The following is a 26,458-nucleotide window of genomic DNA, read 5'->3' as shown; positions in this document are numbered from 1 at the left end:
AAAACGTAAACCCTTCAAGAGTAATTTGGGTAGCAGTCAGTAATAAAGGACATTGTGTTTGCTACTCCAAAACCTAATCCAGCAGTTTCAAAGATGGGCTCTGTAAACACAAAGATTGCTTGTTTGGCTAATTTGAACAAGAAATGTGTACTACATTGAGTATACTAAATAGGTTTATAAAGCCGATATGTATAGATACCTTAAATGTTCAGAACTATGGGAAGAACCCAGAGGTAGTATTCAGCCAGTTCTGACAGGTTCTGGAGAATCGGTAGCAGAAATTTTGAGTAGTTCAGAGAACCGGCAAATAGGCTAGCCCCATCCCTGCTGCCTCCCAGCTGATCTTCTTTTGTTGCCCTGAACAGGAGAATGGAGCTCGAAAGCAGGTTAGTAGGGTGGGGAGGAATGGGGATTTTACAGTAACCTTCCCCTGCCATGCCCATCGAGCCACGCCCGCCAAGCCACAGGCACAGAACCGGTAGTACAATTTTTGTAGGAACCATAGACCCAGCAGTAATTAATCTGGTCTGAGGACACATTAATCTTATCCTTAATTTAGACATGAAATGGAAATTACAAAGCACTTACATGGGATTTTTTTTTTACATTTTCACTTTCTGATAATCAGATTATATCCCCCATGGCAATTTTAGGTTCCTCTTGGATAAAATATATAGGACTATAGTACCCACAGTGTTTCAATTTTTCCCTTGTAAGAAAAATAGAAGTTTCAATATGGGAAACTGACTGAAATTGCAGTTGTGATCTCAAAATAGATTTTTCATATTCATGTATATTTGAATCCTTAATATATCTGATTTTTATTCATGGTAAAACTCTACTAGGGAAACAAACAACGGTAAGAATTTGTGATGGCAGAGATGTGGATTTTTCCACTAAAGCATATTTTAATCTTTGATTTTGGTTCTTCAATCTCTTCACCTCTCCCTTCCCCTTTCCTTTCCCCCCAAATAATCTACCTCCTTCCACCTTCCTTATTGCTTAAGTGGCTGAAATACTTTTGTTTGATCCAGAATGCTCCCCCAGGGATTCAGGATCCTGGAGAATGGATGTCCCTGAAGACAATCCCTAATCTCACCAAATTAATCATGTGGTAGCCCAATTGATTAATCAAATCTAGATAATACTTGATGACCCATAAAGAGCAGAATCTTACTGAACTACTGTCAGGATAATCTCACATCATCTTGCAGCAGGGGACAATTAATTTCTATGGTGCCAAACCTGAAATGAGGTCCAGGCAGAACACCATGACTTCAAAATCTAAGGGATCGGTTTGGACCAAACTCAACAGCACTTTTTCATGTGGCTTTTCAGAAAAATAGGATCGCCAAGGTCCAATGACAGATATGGAACAGGAAGATCAGATGCTTTTCATCCATCAGATTTTTTTCACTGACAAAACTAGAGAAAGAGGTGATTACTTTGCTGATCTTCTTTTGCCTTAAGGGTTTACAAAATCCATTTGGAAAATTTTGACATCCCTCCAGAAAGTATGGGAGTGGGCAGGGACTGGGGAACTGCCAAGGGAAGCAGGAACAAAGATCATTTCTTTTCCTCCTTGGAAATTTCCTGAGCAGAGCTTTGCTAGGTTAGCCTGATAGAAGGAATTGCACTCAACACATTATATACATTTAATTATATACATTAAGCCGAAGAAAACAGCGTGCAGCTGAATAATTTTGGACTCGGTTTAGGGGTTGCAACAGGGGTTTCACTTTTAAAACTTCACAATGCTTCTGTGGAATCCTTTTTTCTCCCTCATCATAATCTCATTGATTTGGCTTTTTTCATTTTGAAAAAAGTGTCAAGAGTTTCTCAAAATAATTTAACTGATTCTAAAATCTCAAAGCATGGAATTTGTTCTGTATTTAAAACGGATGTGTGTTATTAACAGCATGTTTGCCATAATCTCTCCTGTCTTTGGACATTGATCTTGTTAGTCAAAGTTGAATTATTGGATAGGAAAATAAACTGAACTGACAGTAATTTAGATTCTTCCATGTCAGCTATTCTTTCTCTAATATGCTAATCAGACATCCAAAGTGATTTAGCTGTAAGGATTAAAAAGGCAGCATTTATAGTTTGAAATAATCCAATACAAAATGGCTATCAATGAAGGAATGGCAAAATTCAAGAATAAATAGAAAAGAGCATTTTTTTGTGATTTCCAGAGCCTCCTCATACTGCATCGTTAGAACTCAGCTTCTGGCTATTTTGAGGTACAAAACAAACAATTGAGAGTAAGCCTAAAACATGTAATAAAGTAGTCCTCAAATCCTGTCCCTCTGCTAAACAGTTTTATTCACTCTTATCTCTTGAAACTCTTATTGATTCCCACTCCCTCCATTAAACCTATAGCTTTCAGCAAAGGAAAGGTTATCGGCAGGAAGACTTGATGGTCATTTTGAAGAGTGGAATCCCTGCCCCCCCCCCCACCCTGCCTCCCTCCAAGTTTATGCACTGCAATTTTGATGGTGGTTCTGGAAGAAGTTATGGAGAGCACTTTTGGTTTTCAGTACAAGTGTGTTTATGGATGGCAGAGGAAACGGCTCAGAGAAATTCTACTGCAGCAATGGTCATGCTGCTGTATAATACAAGCCTTATGTCATGTCCCGTTCTTTGAATATTTAATTCAAAAAGGACCAATTTTTAATTCAGAAAAGGACCATAATTATGCAAATCTGCCAGAGAAGCTGGGAATTATGTCAAGGGTAAAAAGGTAGCAACTGACCATCTTCCAGCTATGCAGTAACCCAGCTTTTCAAAATGCAGCACCTTTCTGGATTTAATTTCAAGTTAAACCCTTCATCCACAATTGTTTTAATTTATCTCCCATAATATTTCACTAACTCCATGAATCTTGGTAAGAACTCAATGAAGATCCTTTTTGCTTTTTACTATCAAGAAATACCTGAATCCATGACAAATTATAGAGCCTTATTGCATTGAAAGGTTAAAAAAAATCCCAAAATTATTACTCCTAGAGAAGGGAGAGAAGAAAGATAGCAACCATAGAGGTTTGCTTAGAGTTCTAAACAATAATAAATTCCGGTTTACTAAACAAGGTCAATAAGCTATACATTCTATTTTATAAACCACAATCTTGGATTTACATATTACTATCAACCCATACTATGTAAACCTATACTAAACAAAGTAAGTTGCTTATCACAAGGTGACAGATTAGCTGTGGTTATCTGTAATGAACTGCAAATATGTTTATGGCATTTGTGTGTTAACATCGCATACATATTGGCATTCTATCTAAGTCACCGAAGATGCTTGTACAAGTCAAGCACATTGCTACAGGAAAGGGGAAACAGAATTCAAGACTTAAATGTGGACAAAGAAATAATGAAATATTACAAGAAGAAGACTTTAAAAAGTTTATTTGTCCAATACAAGTTAAGCAGAAAGCACATCAAAGAATAGTTAGGAGATACATTTTCTAGATACCCTCACAAAACTTATACTTATCCGAGTTTTCACATACATAGTTCAATGCATTCTTTGCACAAGAAACATCCACTTAACTGTTGGAAAGGTGGCAGGGTTTTTAAACAAGGAGCAGTGTGCCCCAACAAGGCACCAGCCTGCCACTACTGCCCCAAGCATCCCTCAGCTCCTCCCTGCTTTTCGTTTGCTCCTACTTTTCTCCTTTTAGCAAGAAGCAGCTGCTAGAAGAATTCAAGGCACTCATCCCATTTCTATCAGCCTGGAGAACTTCTTAGAGAAGAATAATGCAATACAACATGACCGCTGCTGAACGTTTAGCATATCCTGGATTGAAACTGTGAAATAAGCTAACAGGAAATAGAAAGACTTGCATGCTCCAGTTTGAGATGTATCAGTATTGCCTTGTTCTACCAACGTACCAGAAAATGAAAGATACTGCATGAAAAGAGAAGCCGGGTTGTAGACGCTCTTGAGTTCTTTCAGTATGTATTAGTGTTAGCTTACCAGTCTTTTTCTGAACTGACTGACATACATCTGTCACATAACAATGATCTTTGCTCAAACAGGTTTCAGCAAAAATTCACAGTGTAATCATTTCCTCTTAAGGGAGAGAGAGAGAGAAAGAAAGAGAGAGAGAGAAAGAAAGAGGGAGAGAGAGAAGGAGAGGGAGAGAGAGAGAGAAGGAGAGAGAGAAAGAGAGAGAGAGAGAGAGAGAGAGAGAGAGAGAGAGAGAGAGAGAGAATATGAATGAGAATGAATTGGAACTTCCCCCTTAATTGGTAGTTTATATAATGCATTGTCAATAAAATATGTTAGTTAAAAAAATAGATACCCACAGTTAACACTTCTTGCTTTTGAAATAAGGGATGGTTCACATTAACACTCAAGGTTTCCCTCATAATACCTTCTAGATTTAAAACATTTGATATTGCACTGTTATATTATCCATCAGCTATCAATTTGCATTCCAGAGACTTATGAAACTGTAAAAAAGTAAACAGCCATTTTGTGCAGTCTTCAGCATTGCATCCGAGTAGTTGGAATTTGCAAAACCTTCATTACAACTACAGTAGCCTAAGCACAGTGGAATTTCTGCCCAGCTGCCTTCCTTATACAGTACAGTGACTGAGTGTCCAGTCTTCAACCTTCACACTTTGAGTTTCCTCTTCTGCTCAAAGTAGGCATCAAATCTGGAGAGTGCATAGTCCTAAGTGGGGGGGGAAAATACCACAATTGAAAAGACTGAAGCTCCTTCAATGTATCCCAATTTCAGGGAACAAGCATTATACTAAAATTTCATGCAGACCTATTTGTCTGATGACACTTGGTTCTCTTTTACAAATAGCAGTGAGCATTCTAAGTGATGCTAAGAAAGCACTTAGCATCACTTAGGATGGAAATGCAATACTTTTTCAGGTATCAATTCTTATTTAATGATTCTTGCTGCAACCTGGATTTAAAACTGAATTTATGTGCCCTGTATATGTATAAACTAGTTTTTGAAAATAAATTAAAAGGACAAGCTAAGAAGAATCAAAATTATAGTTAACTAACATTTAATGTAGTATCATTAAAGCAGTCAAAGCCGAGTTGCTGGTGATAGCAAGTGCCATTTTTTTTAATGACCAGGTGACCATTCATTAAATGCTTGATGAGGCAAATACTCACAATCGTTAGTAACTGATTTTTAGTTAAATTAAATGCTGAAAACATAGGGTTTTGGAGGTGATTAAGATCAGTCTGAGACAAGTAGGGAGCCTGGACTCTTCAGATGTTACAAAACTAATTCCTAGCATTCCTCATCGTTGACCATGCTGAACGGCCTTAGAAGTTCTGCAAAATCTACAAAGCTCCAATTTCTCAACTCTTTCTTACACAGACATAAGTACTCAGCTGTGAAGGACGTAGATGCTTAAAAATGTGGGACTTTTTAAAAGGCATACCATGTATCCAAACTCAATAGATGATATCTTTGCCTGTATAATGGACCACAGACCCCAGAAGATATGAGATGCAAGAGCAAACCTGTCAAAGAAAAACATAATTGAATACGGTCACAGTATGTTTTGATACCAAACACAAAACCACCCTTGCTTCTCTTGACTAGAATATAAAAGGGAGGTGGACAATACATGTCCTCCAACTGAACTCATCACCACTCCTGGCAAGACAGATACATGATGTGGGATGGTGGAAGCCCCTCATACCTGGAAGGCTACGTGTTATCTTCTCTAATCTAAAATGTATAATAGAAAAGGGCTGCTCATGTTCTGAAAAGCTAAAGATGATGGTTTCCTTCTAATAGACCTTCAGATATGAACAGCTTTATAGAGAAGATAACTCTCAGGTATCCTGGACTCTTAATAATTTGAAAGGCTACTTTATATGGTCTCTAATTTTACATAGTCAAATTAATAAGAGTAGGTGTTATTAGCCACAAGCACCCATATAATTTATCTGAGAGACTGTGTCCTCCTATTCATTCATGAAATGTATTCGCTGCCCATGTCATGTCAAATGACTCTGGGTGGCTAAAAGCATAAAAATATTAAGAAACATTAAAATAATCAAGTATAAGATAACAAAGCAGAGACAATTCTGTTTTTCTACTTTTATATCCTTCCAAATACCCCATTAAGCTTCTGTTTCTTTGGGGGGTTATTTATTTATTTATTTCCACTTTTATCATTTTATAAATAATTCAAAGTAGCAACATCAAACACAACTTCCTCCTCCTATTTTTCCCACAACCACCACCCTGTCAGGTGAGTTGGGCTCAGAGAGAGAGGGTGACTGGTAAGCATGCACAATTTCGAAGAAAACATTCAACTGATGTTCCATGCTATTTTTTTATTTTCTAAGAAACCCTATTAAGCCTAGGTAGGTACTCTTGGAAATAAAAATAATACTGCAGGATGGAATTTTGATTTGTAGCTCATTCACTTTCCATTTAGTTTTTAATCAGAGTAAAATAGTGGAGGCATGTTGATTAACATCAAGGAGATATCCAAGGAACCAGATCACGTATCCTCAATTAGTATTAAATGTGTCTTCAACTGTGGAAGCTTTCTCTGTCATGTTTCTATGCTTACTGATCAAACCAGATTTTTCTCAGAGCAGATAGTAAATGAAATCATGCAGCTTAGAAAAATAATTACAACCTAAATAATCAGCAACCTCATCTGTAAGAACTAATTCAGATTAAATACCAAACTAAGCACTGAAGAATGTCACATATAATCTACATGTATTAACTGAAAATGAAGATTTCTGAACAGGATTACATATAATTTTGAATGAAGAGAGAGGCTACCTGTTTATTTCAACCAACATATCTTCTTCTATTTTGGACTTATCTTCATGGCTCAGATTTTCAAATCCACTTTGAGATGCAGCTAGATAACTGGTTATGAAATGGAGCTATAAGCACAAAAGTGTTGTCAGAACAGCAATGGATTTGCTTAACACCAACATACCAAGTTAACATAAATTATTAGAACTTCAGTTTAATTCAAAGCACTTTTTTTTTAAAAAAAGCAGAGCAACAGTATTCATTTTCAAATTCATTCCAGATCTAATTATTTGTATTCCAGTTCATTCAATATTTGCTTAACAATTATTAGAGCTGAGAAAACTGTGCCTCCCTCCAATATATTACTAAACTGTAACACCTAGTACCTCTCACTAGCTGGATGAATTAGATGAAATTTAGAAAATGTATTCTAGGTACACTCAATTAAGAAAACTTTAATTTTCCTACAAGGATCATAGGCTGAAAATACAGAGGTCACTTTTTATAGACAATTACCACAGAATTGGGGAATTTATAGTCTTCTAGATGAGGGTTTGTCAACCTTGGCAACTTGAAGATGTCCGGACTTCAACTCCCAGAATTCCCCAGCCAGCATTTGCTGGCTGGGGAATTCTGGGAGTTGAAGTCCGGACATCTTCAAGTTGCCAAGGTTGACAAACACTGTTCTAGATGATACTTGAATATCATTCTACAGCCAATATAACCAATAATGAAGGATTCTGAGAATTTTAGTTCAATAACTCGATTTGTGGAGGACAATAGTTCTCTATTCTATGTGATTAAGAAATTCAATTTGGCAAGATTTAAGCTGCGAATGCAGATTAAAGTTGAGTACATACAATTTAGAAATGAAATTCAATTTGAAAGTAAAGAACATTATAACTCAAGACAGTTCTTTTTACTGCTTACCTGCTGCTTCTTCGTGGGATAGTTCATGAAGTTCGCTTTGAAGAATGGGTATTTTTCATGCACATAGTCATACATCCATTCACAGAAATGATTAGCAATATCAAACCCTCTAAAGTGGAAACATTATCAATATGTAAGAAATACATTCAGCTCCAAAACTTATGTTCTTAAGAATTTGGGGATTATAGAAAGAGCTGTGCTGGATGAAACTTAAGTTCCATCTTGTTAGAATTCTATTCAGTGACAGATGGATGTCCTACATATAGCATCCATCTATTTGTGATATCACAAAACAATGTAAACTAGTGTGATCAGATGAGCTTTCTCTCTCAAATTATTTGTTGGGGCAAGGAGATCCTCTTATATTTATTGAGAAAGTTGGGAAGATACTTTAGAAATAAGTGGCAACTGTAACTGTTACAATCCACTATTAATCGACCTCATCAACCAGCAGGGTTGAAATCTTCTGGTCATTAAAGGCTAATAAAGTTCATAAATGATGTTAAAACTAATTCAATCTATTAAATAAAATAAACTATTTATTCTAATATATACACTTTGACTGGCAGGTGCATATTACATTTTGTTATTCAATTCTCAAAAATTTACATCTTTTAAGAGTTGTATTTTAACCAGAAAAAAACTAAATCTTTTTCTGCCTGAAGATTACATTATTCCTGCTATCCTGTTTTTGAAAAATTTTCCAATTACCAAATGACATAAGGATCTGTCTTTATTAGCAATTCTTATGCTATAGTAGTATCAAGTAACTGAAAACTTAGCAAAATGAAGCTACCACCCCAGGATCAGTACTATAAACTCTAATTCCTGACCCAGACACATATTCATATACATATACGTTATTTAATCATTGGAAAAAACTTAAATTTGAGAGCAAAAATCAACATGATCATACTATTCTGGCAAAAAACTAATATAATAATCAATTAATATCCTATAAATCTCAGAGGATATACCTTCTTCTCTAAACAATGCAAATACATTTAAAAACTGTCAGTTTAAGTATCAAATTGAACACGAAACACTATCACAACAAAGCATGCTAAGTAATTATTGATAAAAATGAACAGAGTTTTTATTATCTGCTATTTATCTTATAATGTAGCTTTATCATAAAATTAGTTACAAACGTTTGAAATATTTACTTTATAGATAAATTTTATTCAGCTAGTTTTAGCATAAATTTATTACTCCAATTTTTTTTTTGCCAAACACTTTATGTTCAAATACCATGTTAGATATCTACCACAACTTTTTTTAGGCAAACATTGGTAATCCTGATGGATTAACAGCAAACAGACTGTATGCAAAAAGCAATTCATACAACTAATCTGGCATTTGTTAAGCTTGTACTTTTATTCATTCAAGGAGAGTTGCAACATTTACCTATAATTGTAACTGCTGTATTCAAAGTCAATAAGCATCAGCTTTTGTTTTTCAGAATCTTCTCTGCCATCAAGAAGCAAGATATTTCCTGGGGATATAGAGAAGCAAGAGGTATAAAATGATTTGTACAAGCTTTCTGAGGAAATTTCAGAGCATTACATTGGAAATGGCTCCATAGCTTATGACAGCTCGACTATCTTGATTCTTAACATTAGAACTACGAATGTTCCATTAGCAAAATGTCTGTATATAGAATGTGTACATGGAGATGGTGGGAAGCACATAAAGGGAGGGGAGGCAGCCACTTTGGGCAGGATTAATTTACGTGGGCTATAAAAATCCACATATCACTAAATGATATTAGACGGTCCTTGGATGAAGCCGATTATCTGGACTCCTTTCAGTCCGGATTCAGGCCTGGCTACAGCATGGAAACCGCTTTGGTCGCACTGACCGATGATCTCTGGAGAGCCAGGGATGGAGGTCATCCCTCCATCCTAGTGCTCCTTGACCTCTCAGCAGCCTTCGATACCATCGACCATGGTATCCTTCTGCGACGGTTGCAAGAGGTGGGGGTGGGAGGCACCGTTTTTCGGTGGTTCTCCTCCTACCTCTCGGACAGGTCGCAGTCGGTGTTGGTCGGGGGGCAGAGGTCGGCCCCTAGGCCCCTGAAATATGGGGTTCTTCAGGGTTTGGTCCTGTCCCCCCTCCTGTTTAACATCTACATGAAGCCACTGGGTGAGATCATTCGACGGCACGGGATAAAATACCATCAATATGTGGACGACACTCAGTTGTATCTGTCCGCCCCGTGCCAACTCAGTGAAGCGGTCGACATGATGTGCCAGTGCCTGGAGGCTGTCAGGGTCTGGATGGGGGTTAACAAGCTTGTGCTCAATCCAGACAAGACCGAGTGGCTGTTGTATTTCCCTTCCAAAAATTTGGTTAGTATTCCATCACTCAGGCTGGGGGGTGAAATTTTACGCCCCTCAGACAGGGCTCGCAACTTGGGAGTCCTCCTGGACCCACAGCTGACTTTAGAACATCATTTGTCGGCTGTGACCAGGGGGGCATTTGCCCAGGTTCGCCTGGTACACCAGTTGCGTCCCTATCTGAACCGGGAGGCACTCACAACAGTCACTCATGCCCTCGAGACCTCAAGACTGGACTACTGCAATGCGCTCTACATGGGGCAGCCCTTGAAGAGCATTCGGAGACTTCAACTGGTCCAGAATGCGGCCGCGCGAGCGATTGTGGGTGTACCTCGATACACCCACGTTACACCTATCCTCCGCGAGCTGCACTGGCTTCCAATCGGTCTCCGGATACGCTTCAAGGTGCTAGTTATTACTTATAAAGCCCTTCATGGTATTGGACCTGGGTACTTGAGAGACCGCCTGCTGCCAATTACCTCCCAAAGACCCATTAGATCGCACAGGGTCGGCCTCCTCCGGGTTCCATCCACCAGCCAATGCCATCTGGCTATGACCCGGGGGAGGGCCTTCTCTGTTGCAGCTCCGGCCCTTTGGAACGAACTCCCTGCGGAGATTCGGACCCTCAACTCTCTCCCTGTTTTCCAAAAAGCCTTTAAAACCTGGCTGTGTCAGCAGGCCTGGGGTTGATGAGCTCCCTTCCCCTCTCGACAGGTGTGGTTGTTGGTCATTTTAAATGTCTATTTTGTACTTGTATGTTTCCCCTTCCCGTTTAAGTTGTTCGCCGCCCTGAGTCCCTTTTAGGGAATAGGGCGGCATATAAATAAAATAAAACTTAAACTTAAACTTAAATGGCAGGAAAGAGATACAATAAAAGCAATTCTAAGTCTTCACTGCCATTTTGTGATCACCACAGTTTCTCCATTTTCTCTGCCCACCCTTAACTGCTGCACCTTGGGTGAGGATAAAGTTTTGTATCTTTTCATGGAAGGCTGCATCTGAGAGATCTGTTATGAAGCAAAGAGGACTCCCTAAGACCGATTAGATCCCACAGATTAGGCCTCCTCCGAATTCCATCTGCCAGCCAGTGCCGACTGGCAAATCCCCGGGGGAGGGCCTTCTCTGTGGCTGCTCCGGCCCTCTGGAACTATCTCCCCATGGAGATCCGGACCCTCACCACCCTCCAGGCTTTCCGCAAAGCCACGAAGACCTGGTTGTTCCGGCAGGCCTGGGGCTGATGAATTTCCAGCCCCACTTGAAATGTTGTGACTGTTGTTGTTTTTTAATCTGTCTGTCTTTTGTCCTATTTGTATCCCCTTCCCCCTTTGGTTGTTAGCCGCCCTGAGTCCCTCGGGAGTAGGGCGGCATACAAATTAAATAAACTACAATGACAACTACAACTAAACTCATGCCCTGTGCAAATATCTTGGGCAGGTGCACTCAACTCTGAAGTCCATATCAAGAATAAGAGTGCCATTAGTAAATGTGTTTGTGTTATTTAAATGATAGTAGAAAGAAGGAATTTATTAGGGCATGGCTGGATTGAGGCCTAAACAATCCTGCAATCTTAATGACTCTAATCCATTTTAAAGTACAAATTATTTTCACACACCAAAGTTCGTTTCTATACTTCCTTAACTGACAGGTTCTGGAGAACCGGTAGCGGAAATTTTGAGTAGTTCGGAGAACCAGCAAATATCACCCCTGGCTCGCCCGAGTGGAGTGGGAATGGAGATTTTGCCGTATCCTTCCCCTGCCATGCCCACCAAATTACGGCCACAGAACCAGTAGTAAAAAAAACTTGAATTTCACCACTGATGTTAACCAAATAGAACATGTCCTAAATTTAATCAGATGTCTAGATATGAACATTTGCTTTGCTATAGCTGTTGAGTTTTTAAGACAATCACAACTCTAAACAATGCAAAGACCATGTTATTGTACCTTCTTGGCAGTCATTATGACAAAACACAACTGGAGATGGAGTAGCTTCAAGTAAAGATCTAAGGGGGAAAAATCAAAATCATTTTTTTAACTTAAGAACATAAATACAGGAATACAACAGTATTTTCTACATCTCATCTCCTGAATATTTTTCTACCAACTATGTCTTCTCTTATACGAACCAAATCAAGAAAACTTTTTGAATGAAGACATTTCCTTCCTACTTTGTGTTTCCTCAAAGTACAAAACACCAGCTTGACCTACTGCATTCTTAAAAACCTGCTGGCTTCACTCTCCCTCTTCCCATGATGATACTTGTAAGGCAATGAGAGCCATTTGGAAGTCTTGTAGAGTCAATTATTCCCTCCCTTTCTTCAAACCAACATTTGAATAAATATTCTGAGAGACAACACTTGCCATAATTTAGCTGTAAACATGATCTTAGTGTGGACTCGGAAATCTGGCAATGATCAGTATGAAATCGATCGAGTACTAGATTCCCAAGTCCATAGGGATAGACTCCCAATACTTGGTGCAGTGGAAAAGGTACCCCTCGACAGAGGCCACCTGGGTGGTAGGGAAGGACATGCGGGCCACCCGACTAATCTGAAAGTTCCACAAGACCTATCCCCATAAACCAGGGGGAAGGGATGGAAATCAGGCACCCATGGTTACACAACTGTGATTAACGTATATATATTTACTGTCTTCCAGGTGTGGCCTTGGTAGGGGTAGACACCTGTCAAGCCCCAATCGGTTTGCCATACCTGGGGGGGAGGGGGGAATTGGAGAGCATGGGGGCAGGAATAGCCGCACAGCAGTACACCGGCTGGCAGCCTAGGTGGCAATGGTGGCATTCCCACACAGCTGCCTGGCGGCCTTATGGCCCCAGTTGGCTGGCGCTGGAGACAACAGTGTGCAGGCCGGAAATGGTCTACAGCCAATGGGACAGAAGCCCTCAGCACCAGATGGTGGACTGCTAACATGGAATTGGACACCGACGCCGGATGATGGTTGTGTTTGTGGGACTGAGGGTCATGGTCCTGCCTATCCTATATAGAGTGCTGGGAGGCAGTAGCTCCCAGCACTGACTTTGCAACAGACTGCTACATACTCATTTGTCCCAGGCCTCAGGCTTGAATAAACTTGTATCCAACAGTTCCAGAGCATGCTTGTTTCTGTGTTCGCAAGGCCTGGGGAATTGGACATTTGAGTCCTAGCTCTGCTCCATGAAAGCCACCTCCCCCCCCCCTGTGCTTCATGGTCTGATAGCTGAATTATGAACAACTAGCACAATGACTTCTTCTAATTAGAACAAGCAAAAGAGGTATGTTGTAATATGATTTGTAGATGCACCATTTAGGGAATGAGGTCAAAAGAGCTACATTCACAGTTGAACAACATTTGCTGACATTTCATGTCATGCAAATGTATAATGGGGAGAGAAGAGAATTTACTTTCAAATTATTATAATAGGCTGCCATGGATACTTGCTTGGCTCTTTTCATATTAATGGGGTATGTCACTGAAACAGCACACTGGATATGCAGTGGAAGTCCTTTCTCTACAGCTCAGATAGGGCATTCTATAGTATAGTATTCCTCCCTCTCTCCCTGATCCAGAGGTAGGCTTAGAAGATTCTGATGGTGCTTTTCATGGGAGAAGATAGCTCCATCTCGTTTTAGAATGCTGAGCCAAAGAGAGTTCAAAGGAAGCACACTTGAAAAAGTTAGGATACTGGTGACTGCTGCCCCTTGGAGCAGGTGTCCACACCTCATTCATCAGTCTCACCTGAAGCCAGTTGCCTCTTTAACAGATAGCCACATGACAAAAGGAAAATATACATCTGAATCAAAGAGATACTATGCACCTTTTAACCAATTCTTGAATTCAATAGTTTATTTCCTCAGAATCACATCTGCGTGAGGCAGAGTAATATAAAAAGAAAAGGAGGAGTTTAGCTGAGACCAAAGAAGCCCCTGAAGGAACCAACAAGCACATTTATACTTCAGAGCATGGCAGGACCAGATTTTGTGATGTAATGATCTCCTCCCACAGGAACGACTATCGTAATCTTCTAGCCCTGCCTCTACAACCAATGAAAAGAAAATATTCCATTGTGGAATGCAGTGTCTAGACAATGAGAAAACACTGGTACACAGTTACAATACAACTATATTCTTAGACAGCTAGATATAGATGTACTAAACACAGAGACATTAAAAAAATAAGTCATAAAAAGTTTACCTTTTACAATATAGTAATTAAACCAATTACACAACAAAATCATGAACTAACAAACTATTAAGAATTAGAATGATACCTTAAGTTTTTCATTTCTTGAGGCAAGTTGTAGCTGAGAATCTTGTTCAGTTTTCTCACACGTGACTCTCTGGTAAACTTGATTCTCATGACTTGGTTCAAGTACCTGTATGAAGATTTTATTGCATAGTTACTATTCTAGGAAAATATGTACAACCCTTTGCCCACAATCGTATTCTGAAATAAAAATATAATTGAACATTTTAAAAACATTTGTGTGCCTCAAATTAGATAAACTTTCTCACAAAATGAAAAATGGTATTCTATTGCTTACTTCTCCATGGTTCCAAAGAGCCACTTAGGTTCTTTATTAAATGGCATTTTCATCCCATGAAATTTAGCCATTTTTTCAGCTATTTCTGCTGATATATCTGGCACGCTTAGTTCTTCGGTATCCAACTTTCTGCTCTGAAATATATATAGTAAAAAGGACATGAATGATGACAAATAAAGAATCCACCAGGTGAATTACAAATGTACAAATAAGGGAACTCAAATGAGGACTAACATATTTTTATTTTTCAGTGCCGTAATTTACTCTAACAGTGACATTCTCCGTTCTGCTACTATAAAGCAGAATACCCTATCATGTCTTTCATTAACTGAAAGTGGCAAAAATTAATATAGAAAACTCAAGATCAAGTTTGCATTGTCTACATATTGCCCAATCTAACAATAAAACAAACCTATTAGTACATCTTGGCAAATATATAACGTTTGTCTTTATTTGTGCTACACTATCAAATTCAACTACCACTATCACACAGCTTATATCTGGTACATACAGGAATGAATTCCTCCAGACGGCCTTGTGGGAAGATTCCATAGAGTTTTGGTCCAAGAGCTCTTTCTGCAAGAATGGCAAACATAACACTCTCCAGAACAACAGCTTCTGCACCCTACGAAACAAAAGAAAACTAAAGCTTACAAATATAAATGTTAATCAAAACCTCAACATTTATACTGCGGAATAAATACAAATTAAATTGCAGAATAATCCTGTTGCAAAATAAATGTAATTTATGCCTAGTGTAAACTTCCAAAACTTTCAGAGACACTTACGTATAGACTTGTTTACAATTAGTGAGGGTATTTCTTGTTTTTATCATCCTAAATATAGGACAGGATAATCTAATTGTACTTAACCAAGCTTCATATTAGTATTTTTGGTGTTCATTTACAAACTGGCTTTTTATAAATGAAGTGCAATAAATATGAGAAAAAGTATTCTCTTCAAAATAGGGCAAGTAAGGAATGTAACACTTTCCTTAGAGAAGAGGTAGCAATACATCTATCTTATATAGTTACGCTAACCACATAGTTTTATCTTTTTAGATTACAATTTCTATTAACCTTAACTAGCATGGGAATTATTGAAGTTATAATCCAAAACATATGGAAGATTTCAGTTTTGAAAATTAGTCTATGTAACATCCTGGACACTGGAATGCAACAAGGGGGCAAGACAGGGGTGACATCCAGGAGGTTTTAACGGGTTCTGGAGAACCGGTAGCGGAAATTTTGAGTAGTTCAGAGAACGGGCAAATGACTGGTCCCAGTGGGGTGGGAATGGAGATTTTGCAATATCTTTCCCCTGCCATGCCCACCAAGCCATGCCCACAGAATTGGTAGTAAGAAAATTTGAATTTCACCACTGGGGCAAGACGAATGCGGACTCACATAGTGAGAAACTTTCTTCTCTCTAGCAATGGGACATGAGAGAGCGGTCAACTTTCTGTTAGGTATTGAATAAATATGTGCATTACGATAACAATGTACTATTCAGTCCTGAATTATGAATTTCAGTCTTTTTACTAGCTTGTATATCCACCTAATGCACTCAAGAAAGAAAGAGAGATCCCTAACAGAGGTAACATTTTAGCATATTCTAATGCAGGGGTGTCAAACTCAATTTCATTGAAGGCCGCAACAAGGTTGTGTTTGTCCTTGGGGGGGTAGGGTGGACATGGCCAAGGTGAGCATGATTCACTCGTGTCTGTGACGCTTGTAGCCTGAATACCCTGTTAGAGAAAACAGGCTTCCTTCACCTTTGTCAGCGAAAATAGAGCTCTGTTTTCACTGGCAGAGGCACTGCAGCTGGTCCTTTGCGGTTTCCAGGGTAGCTCCCTGTCAATGTTCCCTCTAATTTTTTTTCACGGTGAGCGGAAAAGTATAGTGTTTGAGCGGCACAGTTTCATGCCTGAGCACCTAAGAGAGCCACCGTTTGAACTTCTGTCTCGTCTGCTGGACATTTGCGCAACATTCCAAGCGCCAAGCACCAATTGTGAGCGAGGTTTCAGCCTGATGAATGCCAGGCATGAAAATGTGCCACTCAAACACTATACTTTTCCGCTCACCCTGAAAAAAAAAAGACTTCTGCTCAGCTTTTAGATCATTAGACTGGCTAGAGAGAGACATGGCACCAACAGGTCCTGGGTCCTGGCATTTTGCAGGCAACCTGTCCTCTCACATTCCTTTGGAATGCAACCCATCACATTTGAATTAGATTTTGCCAATTATCCTATTAAAAGATAATCCTATTATTCTAAAATATGACTAACTCGATATTAAAAATGTAAATATTTAATGCTGATAAATAATAGCAGTAATTGTTATTTAGTATGATTAAAATCAGTATTGATATATATCTATCTAAATTGACAATAAACACTAAAATAACAATACAAATATATAATGTGGAATATAAATGTAATAAATATAATATATAAATACAACATAAATGTAATAAAATAATTTATCATGAAACTCTCCCCCTTTAAAGTAATAAGATCAATTAAATAGTCTAGCAAGTTTGGACAATATGCTATATGTTATGTTACTTAAGAATATATATGCCTCAGAATCAGATACAACATCCACATCATTTCCAACTGAGTCAATAAAATGATATGCCATGCCAAAACTATTTTAAATAAAGATATGAAATTAATCAAGTATTGCATTTATTTTTCAAAATGAATGTAGAATTTTTTTTATTATTTAAGTTTTGAAGACTTAGACACAAAAAGAGATAGCTGACTAACCTAATACGATTAAACCAATAACTCAAATGAACAATATACAACAACTGAGAGATAAGCGAAAGGAGAAATGTATTAGGGGTGAGAACCCACCGTCGAGCAATTTGGTTAGACCACAATGTTGGGAAAACTTAAAAAAGCTGATAGGAAATCCGCTATAACTACCTGCTTGGAATTAGCAATTAAACTTCATTTTAGATGAGGCGAGAGGATTTATAATCCTTGCCTCTTTAAGCAAGGAAAGGAAAAGAGAACCAGGTTGTCCTCAGCAGAGGAAAATATGTAAATGTAACAAAGGTTAGAGGGGAGGGAAGGAGGATAGTAGGGAAGTCAGGATGGAGAGGAGAAAGGAGAGGAACAGGAAAGGCAGAAGAAGGGGGGAAGGATAAGGAGGAGGAAGAGAAAGAAGAGAAGGGAAAGAAGGTGGGAAGAAAGGAGAGAAGAAAGAGAAGAAACCGGGGGAGGAAGGAGGGAGGGAAGAGGAGAGGGTAGTAAAGAGGGAAAGAGGGAGGGAAAGAAAGAGAGAAGGAGAGTTGAAAGGAAGGAAGGAAGGAGGGAGGAAAAGAGGGAGATTAAGAGAAAAGGAAGTAGGAGGGAAAGAGGAAGGGAAGGAGGAAAGGTATGTGAGAAGGAGGGGGGGACCGAGGGAGGGAAAGGAGGGGGAAGGAAAGGAGGAAAGGAGAAAAGAAAGGAGGGAAGGCAGGGGAGAAGGAAGTAAGGGGGGAGGGAAGAAAAGGATATGGAAAAGAAGAAATGAGGGAAGAGAAGAGGGAGGGAAGGAATAAGATACCTAACCTTTGATGTTTATAATGATTTGATAGTATGGGAATATCTCGAAATGTAGTTGTATTGTTTTTTACAAGTTATGGATGTTGTATTTTCTTTTTACCAATAAAATCTTTTTTAAAAATTAAAAAAAAAAGTTTTGTACCCTATCTTTTCTAACTAACGTTAACTTTAAAAAGATGTTACATCAGACTACAATACAAGTAATTAAATGAAGACTAAAATAAGTGTTTTGGCATATTGAGCTTTTTATATTTCTTTCTAATATTTCTTCCTTAGTTGAGAACTTCCTCCTCAGCTTACTTACACATTAACTGTTTGTTGCTTTTATGGTTTATTCATTCACTGCTCCATCTTCAGTTTTTTTCACAGGGGGCAGGGTTTCCTTCCTTCCTTCCTTCCACTCCTTTGGCCACCAATTTTGATCTGACTCTCTCTCACTCACTCACTCTCTCTCTCTCTCTCTCTCTCTCTCTCTCTCTCTCTCTCTCTCTCTCTCTCACACACACACACACACACACAGACAGACACGTGTTCTTTGGGGGGGGGGTTTGAATTACTCCACCTCACTGCGCAAAGTCGGCTCAGCATGTGTTCGGCCCCTGCTTACGCTGAATCAAATCTGCAGCCGGCGGGACCATTTCAAAGCCGCCAGTCCTCTTGCTCCTTCTCCTTCACCTCCCCCTTCGCTCGGAGCACCTCAGCTGGGCTCTGGGTTATCCCTGCCATCGCCTCCACCTCCGCCGCTTTCCTACTAGCTCCCGCGGCCTCAAGCACGGCAGAGGAGGAAGGGGGAGGGATAACGCGGGGGCCAGCTCCACGTGGAGAGAGAGGCACCACTGCCACGGGCGGCTCATCAAAACAAGTCTGGGGAGGTCCTTTGCAAGCGGCCAGTTCTAGCTGCCTGCAAAGAACTTCCCCACGTTTGCTTTGGTAGAAAGCTCTGCGCGGCAGTTAGAAAGCTCTGCGCGGAGGTTTTTAGCGACGTGCGCGGCCGCGCACGCGCGCACCTTAGAGGGAACAGTGCTCCCTGTGCCAGATCTAAGCATCCTGTGGACCAGATACGGCCCCCGGGGCCTTGAGTTTAACATCCCTGTTCTAATGGAAGCAGAATTCCAAATAGAATTTATTAGCAATAAAATCCTCCTGGTTCTAAATAACACCAGACAGTTAAGGAACTTGATTTCTTTAAACATGCCAGACATGCCAATGGATTTCCCAATTTGCTGGCAAAGACATTCCTTTGTATTGAGATCAACTCTTATTCATGTGTGGTATGCAGAAGACTGCTCTTTAAAAAGGGGGACAGGGCCAAAACTGGCAGGATGTGAAAACTTACTAAATTATTTAAATTTTTAAAAGTGTATCTCCAAGAAGGATAGGAAAGTTTTGGCAGAAAAGCCAGCTACTTCTTTTTGTCACACTGCCCACTTTTCTCTTTAAATTGAGGACAAACAACTCCAAACCAACTATATCTAGGTATGCCTACAGATAGTTCTCAATTTACAACTATTCGTTTAGTGACAATTTGAAGTTACAAGGGCACTGAAAAAAGTGACTTTTGACTGTTTTTCACACTTATAACCATTGAAGCATCCCCACAGTCATGAGATCAAAATTCAAGCATTTGCGATTGGCTGATATTTTTGATAGTTGCAGTGTCCCGGGATCATGTGATCACCTTTTGCAACCTTCTGACAAGCCAAGTCAATGGGGAACCCAGGTTCACTTTACAACCATGTTGCTAACTTATCAACTATAGTGATTCACTTAATAACTTTGGCAAGAAAGATAATACTATTTTATACTGTATTGTTTAGAAATAGAAATTTTGGGCTCAATTGTGGTCGTCAGCCAAGGACTACGTGTATGTGAATTCCTAGGAGCACATACACTCAACTTCTTGAATAACAAAAAACTTAAAACAATCATACTTAATATTGCTCACTATACATATACAATATAGTATCTTCTTTTGCTGGTATTTCCAGTGATGCTAATTTGAGAAGGCCTGTGAAAACATTCATATTTTAGCTTTCAAATCTAATTGTAAATAGAAATACTTCAGTAACATACACTCCTTTCAATTAATTTGTTTTTATCTTAACAATGATTAATCTCACGTTTAAAAAAACTAAGGCTAAAGTACTAATGATTTACTCAAAGAGTTATTTGAAAGAGATTAGAGCACACCTTTTAGGGACTGCTGGATGAACAGTGTTAATTTTTAACTTTAAAGTTATTGGCCTAATTCAAACAGAGATTTCAAGGTTATTATTTCCATTTTAGTTAGCACTTGTTAGAAATTATCACTACTGCTGGATGTATTCAACCAAACAAGCTTATATGGAACATTAAAATGGGCTGTGCCAATTAGCTCTTCTCCAGAAAGATACAGTAATTTATCGTATAGTCCAAACAAAACGCATTCAAGGTATTTCTACATCAAACTTTTGTGAAAGTATGTTTACAGTTATGATTTGTTCTGCTCAGACATGTCCATTCAGATGTTATAGGCCAGTGATGGCTAACCTTTTTGCTACCATGTGCCAAAAGCGAAGGGAGCTGAGGGGGTAGGTCATGCATGGGCATGTCCACACCCATAATTCTATGTCCGTGATACCCCCCATGCATGCATGTGTGACCTCCGCCTTCGGCGTGCGATGGACCCATTTTTCGCCCTCTCCAGGCTCCAGAGGCTTTCTAGGAGCCTGGGGAGGGCGAAAATGGCTTCCCTGAAGCCTCCGGAGGATGAAAAATGGCCAAAAATGAAGGCTGAAGTCAGCTGGCCAGTGCGCACATGTGCACTGAAGCTGTCAAGGCAACGACTTACATGCCCTAACAAACGACTCCACATGCCACCTGTAACACGCGTGCCATAGGTTCGCTATCACGACTATAGGCTGATGCTTAGTTGTATATCTCAGAATGGGGATACCAGTGAGCATAAGCAGGTATTCTTCAAGCTAATACATTCATATACACATCTGACAATGTGGGAAACCAAACAGATTACTTAGAAACAAATCCCAGAAGCTAAAACTACTACCCCTAATTATGTATAACTGAAGAAAGAAAATAGAACAGTATTTCAAATGGAACAAAATCAGACAAAACAGACATGAAAACAGTACTGCTATGATAGAAAATTTTCTGATTCTTTAAAACTAGGCTAAAATAATTGTTTATACAGCTAACTACTATTGAGTGAATAGTTACAATGTTTATCTTAAATTTTCAATAGAATTGTCACAGGATTCACCTTTTGACATGTACGCTCACCTGCCAATTAAAGATAAATGCGATGTATCTAATGAAAACTTCCTCAAGTTATCTAAGAAGTCACACTACTCCCGATTAACTAGCTAGGTCCACAGAAGTCCAGTCATCTGTGTTTTATATCTATACCTCTCCTGGTTGGTAAAGCCTCCTGGAAGGTGACATATGGTTGGTTTCAGTGGCTAATGCTGGGTTGTGTTATCTGCTTTAAAAGAAGCAGTTATCCACACTGACTTTAAGAAGCCATCACTGAACTGAGGAGACAGGCAGGTGGGGGTAGTTCAAGAGAAGAGAATCCCTTCACTTAACAAGGCTTGGAGGGGGGGGAGAAACCATGGCTTGGATCAGGGTGGTCCTCACCTAAGAACATGTGTGATTTGGTTAACAATAGCAACAGGAACTACCAGGATTGCTATCACTAAGTGAAGGAGTCATGTGACATCAAGCTGTAAGACCATATCGCTTGGCGACAGATCTTCGAGTCCCAATTACTATTAACTGAGGATTACCTGTAATGTTGTTAAGGTAATGTCCAGTGTTGGGGTCCAGATGAAGAAGAACCGGCTTCAATTCAACCCTAGTAAAACTGAGTATATCAGCATATTGAGACCACTCTCCCCAGTTTTGGAGACTTTCCAACCTTATCTCTGAATGCGGCAGCACTAGGCAAAGTTGATGAGCAATCTGAGTCTTCCTGGACTCACAGCTCCTGCTCAAATTGCTAGTGGCAACTGTGGCTAAAAGGGATTTTACACAGGTTCATCTTGTACACAAATTTCCCCTATTGACCAGGAAGTCCTTCTCACAGTAGCTGACTCATACCATCTTATAAGGCCTATAAGATATACAGCAGCTGTTTCTGCTTGCCCACCAAGAACTAAAAGGTCCCTTCAATCAGCAAACTTGAAAGTTGTGGTTTTTTGCTGTTAAGGCACTTGCCTTATGGAACAATGTCCTCCTGGTGATCAAAGGTATCTCTAGCCCTCTTGACCTTACATAAGACATTCAAAACCTGGATGATCCTTCAGACATTTGGGCCAAGGAGTTAAACCATGTAGGTGTATCTGTCACATTTATCAACTGAAAATGGAATCCAATCATATGTTGTTATGAAGACTATTTTGGATCATTATTCTGAAATGTTCATTTTGTAAATTATGCTTTTGTTTTAGAGTCATATAGTGAGATAGGCAATTGTATACATTGTGCCAATAAATTAAATATTTCTTTTTAACATGCGAGTTTGTATACTTCTACTTAATTAAGGCTTCCCATGAATTTGGGGAAAATATCTTGAAGAGGTGGTGATGGTCTCTTCTATTTTCATACTTGATTAGGATACAAACAGGAGCTCAGTACTAGATTGGAACTGTCATAGCTCTTGTTTTTGCTACTAAATGCTTCACAAGTCAAAGTTTTCTCAATACTGCTGGATAAGGAACCCTTTAGAGTGCCTGAAGGCATTTTGGCTCAATATACTTGCTTACATGAGCATCTGTAGCTTTCCCCATGACTGTTACAGCTGGTTTTTATTGACTACAACCGGCTGGTGTTACTTTTGAAATGCAGTTCAAGGTTACAGTTCTCTTCCCCCACATTTTTCTCCAGATAAAAAGCCATTTAATTGTGCAGTTAAAATCCCAATCTAATACATACGATTTTATATATTCTGTATATACTACGTACATTATTTGCTTCATCTGATTTGAGGCACTGATCCTCCCCAGCTGATATGAATATATTCCCGATCTTAATTCTAGGATATCATTCTTATATATTACTCCTGTCACATGTAAGAATCTTTCTCAACAGTTTGTTCTTTTCTCCAAAAAATCTTTTTTGCCCTAGCTCCTGTTGCTGCTAGTAAAGATAAATAATGGAGGTTTTGGAAGTACCATTTCTCTGATGTCTCAAAATGACTCATATCTTGTGGTTTAAGGAAATATTTTTTGGTTAGGTTTTGTATCAATTCAAAGCAGATTTTGTGACAAATTATTGAAGAGAAATATACCGCAGGTCTATGCCAAAGGAAGTTACTTTAGCTCTGTTACTCCTACAGAAGTACTTTTTTAAGCTCTTCCCACCTCCAACAGAGAAGTCATATTCAAACGGTTGTGGAGACAGGGATAAAAGACAAGCAGATAGCAATTACCCTGCATGTACTGTACTAATTAGATATGGAAATTCAGCAAGACAGTACTTACTTGTAAATCATTCTCCTTTTGAGCCTGTCCAGATCCTCCTTTATTACAGGACCTCTATGAATGAGAAAATCCAACATTTCCAATGAGACGTTGAAAACTAATATGAATCAATCTGTAGCCACCATAATAAGGAGAGCCAGGAAGACCAGCTATATTTAGAATGTATGTTCAACAATTATCTTACAAAGTATCAGAGATTTTGATGGAACTCCTATCATTTACACGAGGTATCACGTCAAATTATTCAAAAAGGATGTGCCATTGAACTCCATTGTGTAAATCTGCCTAGAATAACAGACAGACAAGACCATTATATATGATATGTAGTCATCTCCTTGTCTACCAAATATTCCAGGTACACAATATCCTGATTTTGGAATATAAATGAGGGTTCAGCACTAACTAGATATACTAACAAATATAAAGCTAGCATCACAGTATAAACCAATTATTACAGGAGCAACTACTAGATACAAAATCTAGTGGAAGCATTATCTAGTTGTATAGGTAAAGAAGGCACTCACTTATCCCAGTAACCATTTGTTGACAGATGTCTTTTACACTGTAAAGTAACAATATTTTAATACATTTTATATATGCTCACCAGTCATGTTTCAAGGCAATTTAAGCAAATCAAAATAAAGATCAAGGAATTTCAGAGTTGGTAGACAGCAGGGTGTTTCTTAGCATCTAGATTTAAACACATTCTAACGTTTTTGGTTTTGTATTGATGTCTGGTTCAATGGCACATGCTTTCCTTGTAACTAATGCAAGCTTTGTAACCCATTAAGGCTTTCAAAGCTATGAAACACATAGGTCTGTTCCATTTCCCAGTTCCAATGAATATATCATATATGGCATTTTAATGTAATTTCCAATGTTGTACTTCTAATAACAGATATGTTTAAAACCAAACTACATTTAAAGACTCCTACAGAGAGCCTTTCACCAAAATTATTTAAAGGTGATAATGGAACTGAGCATAGTTTTTTATTTTGCATCATACTTCTACAAATTAACAAATGAATAACCAATTCAAGAGTTGTGCTACAAAATTGCTCAATTGCTTCAATCTGAAAACTTTTCTCTACAATAAAGTATTTCCATTAAAACACTATATTAGCAGATACTCATACATTTTTCTATAAAATTATATTTAATTAAAGCAGAGATTATTGTGAATATTCACAAAGGCAAGCTTAGAACTGCATATTAAATAGAAATGTTATGCAAACATTATGTCACTGCCACTAACTGACAATCACTAACTGTCTACTTGTTGAATAACAATCAAAGTTATATATTAACCAGAGGTATTTCTGGCTTATTGCTCCTTTTTGATAGTACAATCCATCAGAAGCAAACTGGATTAGAGAGGCTTTCCTCAGAATTTTAACAGGTGTTTATTTTAACTTGCAGATAGTCCTCAACAATTTTGGGACCAGATTTTCCATTAGTAGGCAAGATTATTGCTAAATGAGTTTTGATTGATTTTACAAGCTATTTTGCCATGATCCTTAACCAAATCACCATAATTGTTAAATGAAGCATTCGAATCTGGTCTCCTATTGACATTTGTTGTCAGAAGCCAGCTGGGAAGGTAGCAAATGAAGATCACATGACCCTGGGATGCTACAACGGTTGTAAATATGCTCCAGTTGCTAAGCACCTGAATTTGGACCATGGGGAAGCTGCAACAGTCATAAATATGAGGACTGGTCATACTGGTTACTTTTGGATGTGATTGTAAAATTTGTCTCTAAACAAATGATTGTAAGTCATTTGGATCGCGCAAATATGGAAACTTGCTAGTATTTTTGTATTTGCCACACTCAAATAAGCACATAATGAACCTAGTTAACATGACTGAGTTTTAATTTAAAGAAAAAATGGGGAGGAATATAATATCCAAAAGATTTCATTGAAAGAGAATTGCACAATAGTCTTGTATACTGCGAGTTACAAATAATGCCTAATACAGACATTCTAAAATCAATGGGACTTGCTTCTAAAAATGTAATCCAGAATTAAGGTGTTTCAAAATTGCTTAGTATATTTGAAAAGAATGAAAAACCATTAGGTAGAATAGTCCTACATCACTTTACATTAAAGCAGTCATATGTCTATATTATATTGATGGCCTGGGCTAATATAAAATTAATTTGTTGAAGATTTGCTTCAGGAATTCCTGAAACAAAAATAATCAGACCAACAGAGTCACATTGCAGTTTACATATTGTGTGCATAAAAGTAGCATATTTTCTCAACTTCCAATAATTTTTTAAAACATTATTGTACAGTTCATTTAAAAAGTTGCAAGATGCAATTCTAATGGTCTGATATAATAGTGTAAAGGCCAGCTATGTTTAATTACAGTATAGTAATACTGTAATAGTAATAGTACAGTATAGTATAACCATATATTTAAGAATCCATGCTTTCTGCTTGGGAATATGAGCTGCTTAATAGATTTTCATGAAGTCAATCAATTTGCATGTGAACTTGCTAAAATGAATATATTGCTTGCTAATTGCTATACAGCTACAGGTAATCCTTGACTTACAACCAAAATAGGAAATGAAATTTCTGTTGGTAAACAAAGCAGTTTTTAAGTCATATCCAATTTTATGACTTTTATGCCACGGCTATTAAGCAAATCACTGCAGTTAAGTGAATCAAGTGTCATTAAGCAAATCCAGCTTCTTCCATTGATTTTTCTTGTTGGAAGTTAGCTGGGAAGGCTGCAAATGGCGATCACATGACCCTAGAATGTGACAACCCTTGTAAATATTCCAATTGCCAAGCAACTGAATGTTGATCTGAATGTGAGGATCCTGTGAG

The 26,458-nt window shown here is 38.5% G+C and overlaps 1 protein-coding gene across 3 annotated transcripts in view; it reads right to left on the bottom strand.

The window, feature by feature from the left end:
* Window positions 1-4,163: 4,163 nt before the first annotated feature.
* Window positions 4,164-26,458, bottom strand: part of CHKA (choline kinase alpha) — a 36,421-nt gene continuing 14,126 nt past the window's right edge. For 2 of the 3 annotated variants that reach the window (XM_014060865.2, XM_014060868.2), the window contains exons 3-12: window positions 23,618-23,671; window positions 15,093-15,206; window positions 14,582-14,715; window positions 14,309-14,413; window positions 11,986-12,044; window positions 9,110-9,197; window positions 7,703-7,811; window positions 6,794-6,900; window positions 5,424-5,505; window positions 4,164-4,687 (exon numbers count right to left, since the gene is read on the bottom strand). In XM_014060865.2, coding sequence (XP_013916340.1) covers window positions 4,628-4,687; window positions 5,424-5,505; window positions 6,794-6,900; window positions 7,703-7,811; window positions 9,110-9,197; window positions 11,986-12,044; window positions 14,309-14,413; window positions 14,582-14,715; window positions 15,093-15,206; window positions 23,618-23,671 — 912 coding nt within the window. In that variant the 3' untranslated portion in view covers window positions 4,164-4,627. The remainder of the gene's footprint in view (window positions 4,688-5,423; window positions 5,506-6,793; window positions 6,901-7,702; window positions 7,812-9,109; window positions 9,198-11,985; window positions 12,045-14,308; window positions 14,414-14,581; window positions 14,716-15,092; window positions 15,207-23,617; window positions 23,672-26,458) is intronic. The other variant, XM_087715993.1, reaches the window with a different exon arrangement.

Source organism: Thamnophis sirtalis, unplaced genomic scaffold (genome assembly GCF_051295495.1).
Source record: "Thamnophis sirtalis isolate CommonGarterSnake01/CBP01778 unplaced genomic scaffold, rThaSir2_p1.2 scaffold_1, whole genome shotgun sequence".
Classification (NCBI taxonomy): Eukaryota; Metazoa; Chordata; class Lepidosauria; order Squamata; family Natricidae; genus Thamnophis; species Thamnophis sirtalis.
The sequence above is the reverse complement of the archived record's forward strand: the minus strand, read 5'-3'. Positions and strand labels throughout refer to the sequence as shown.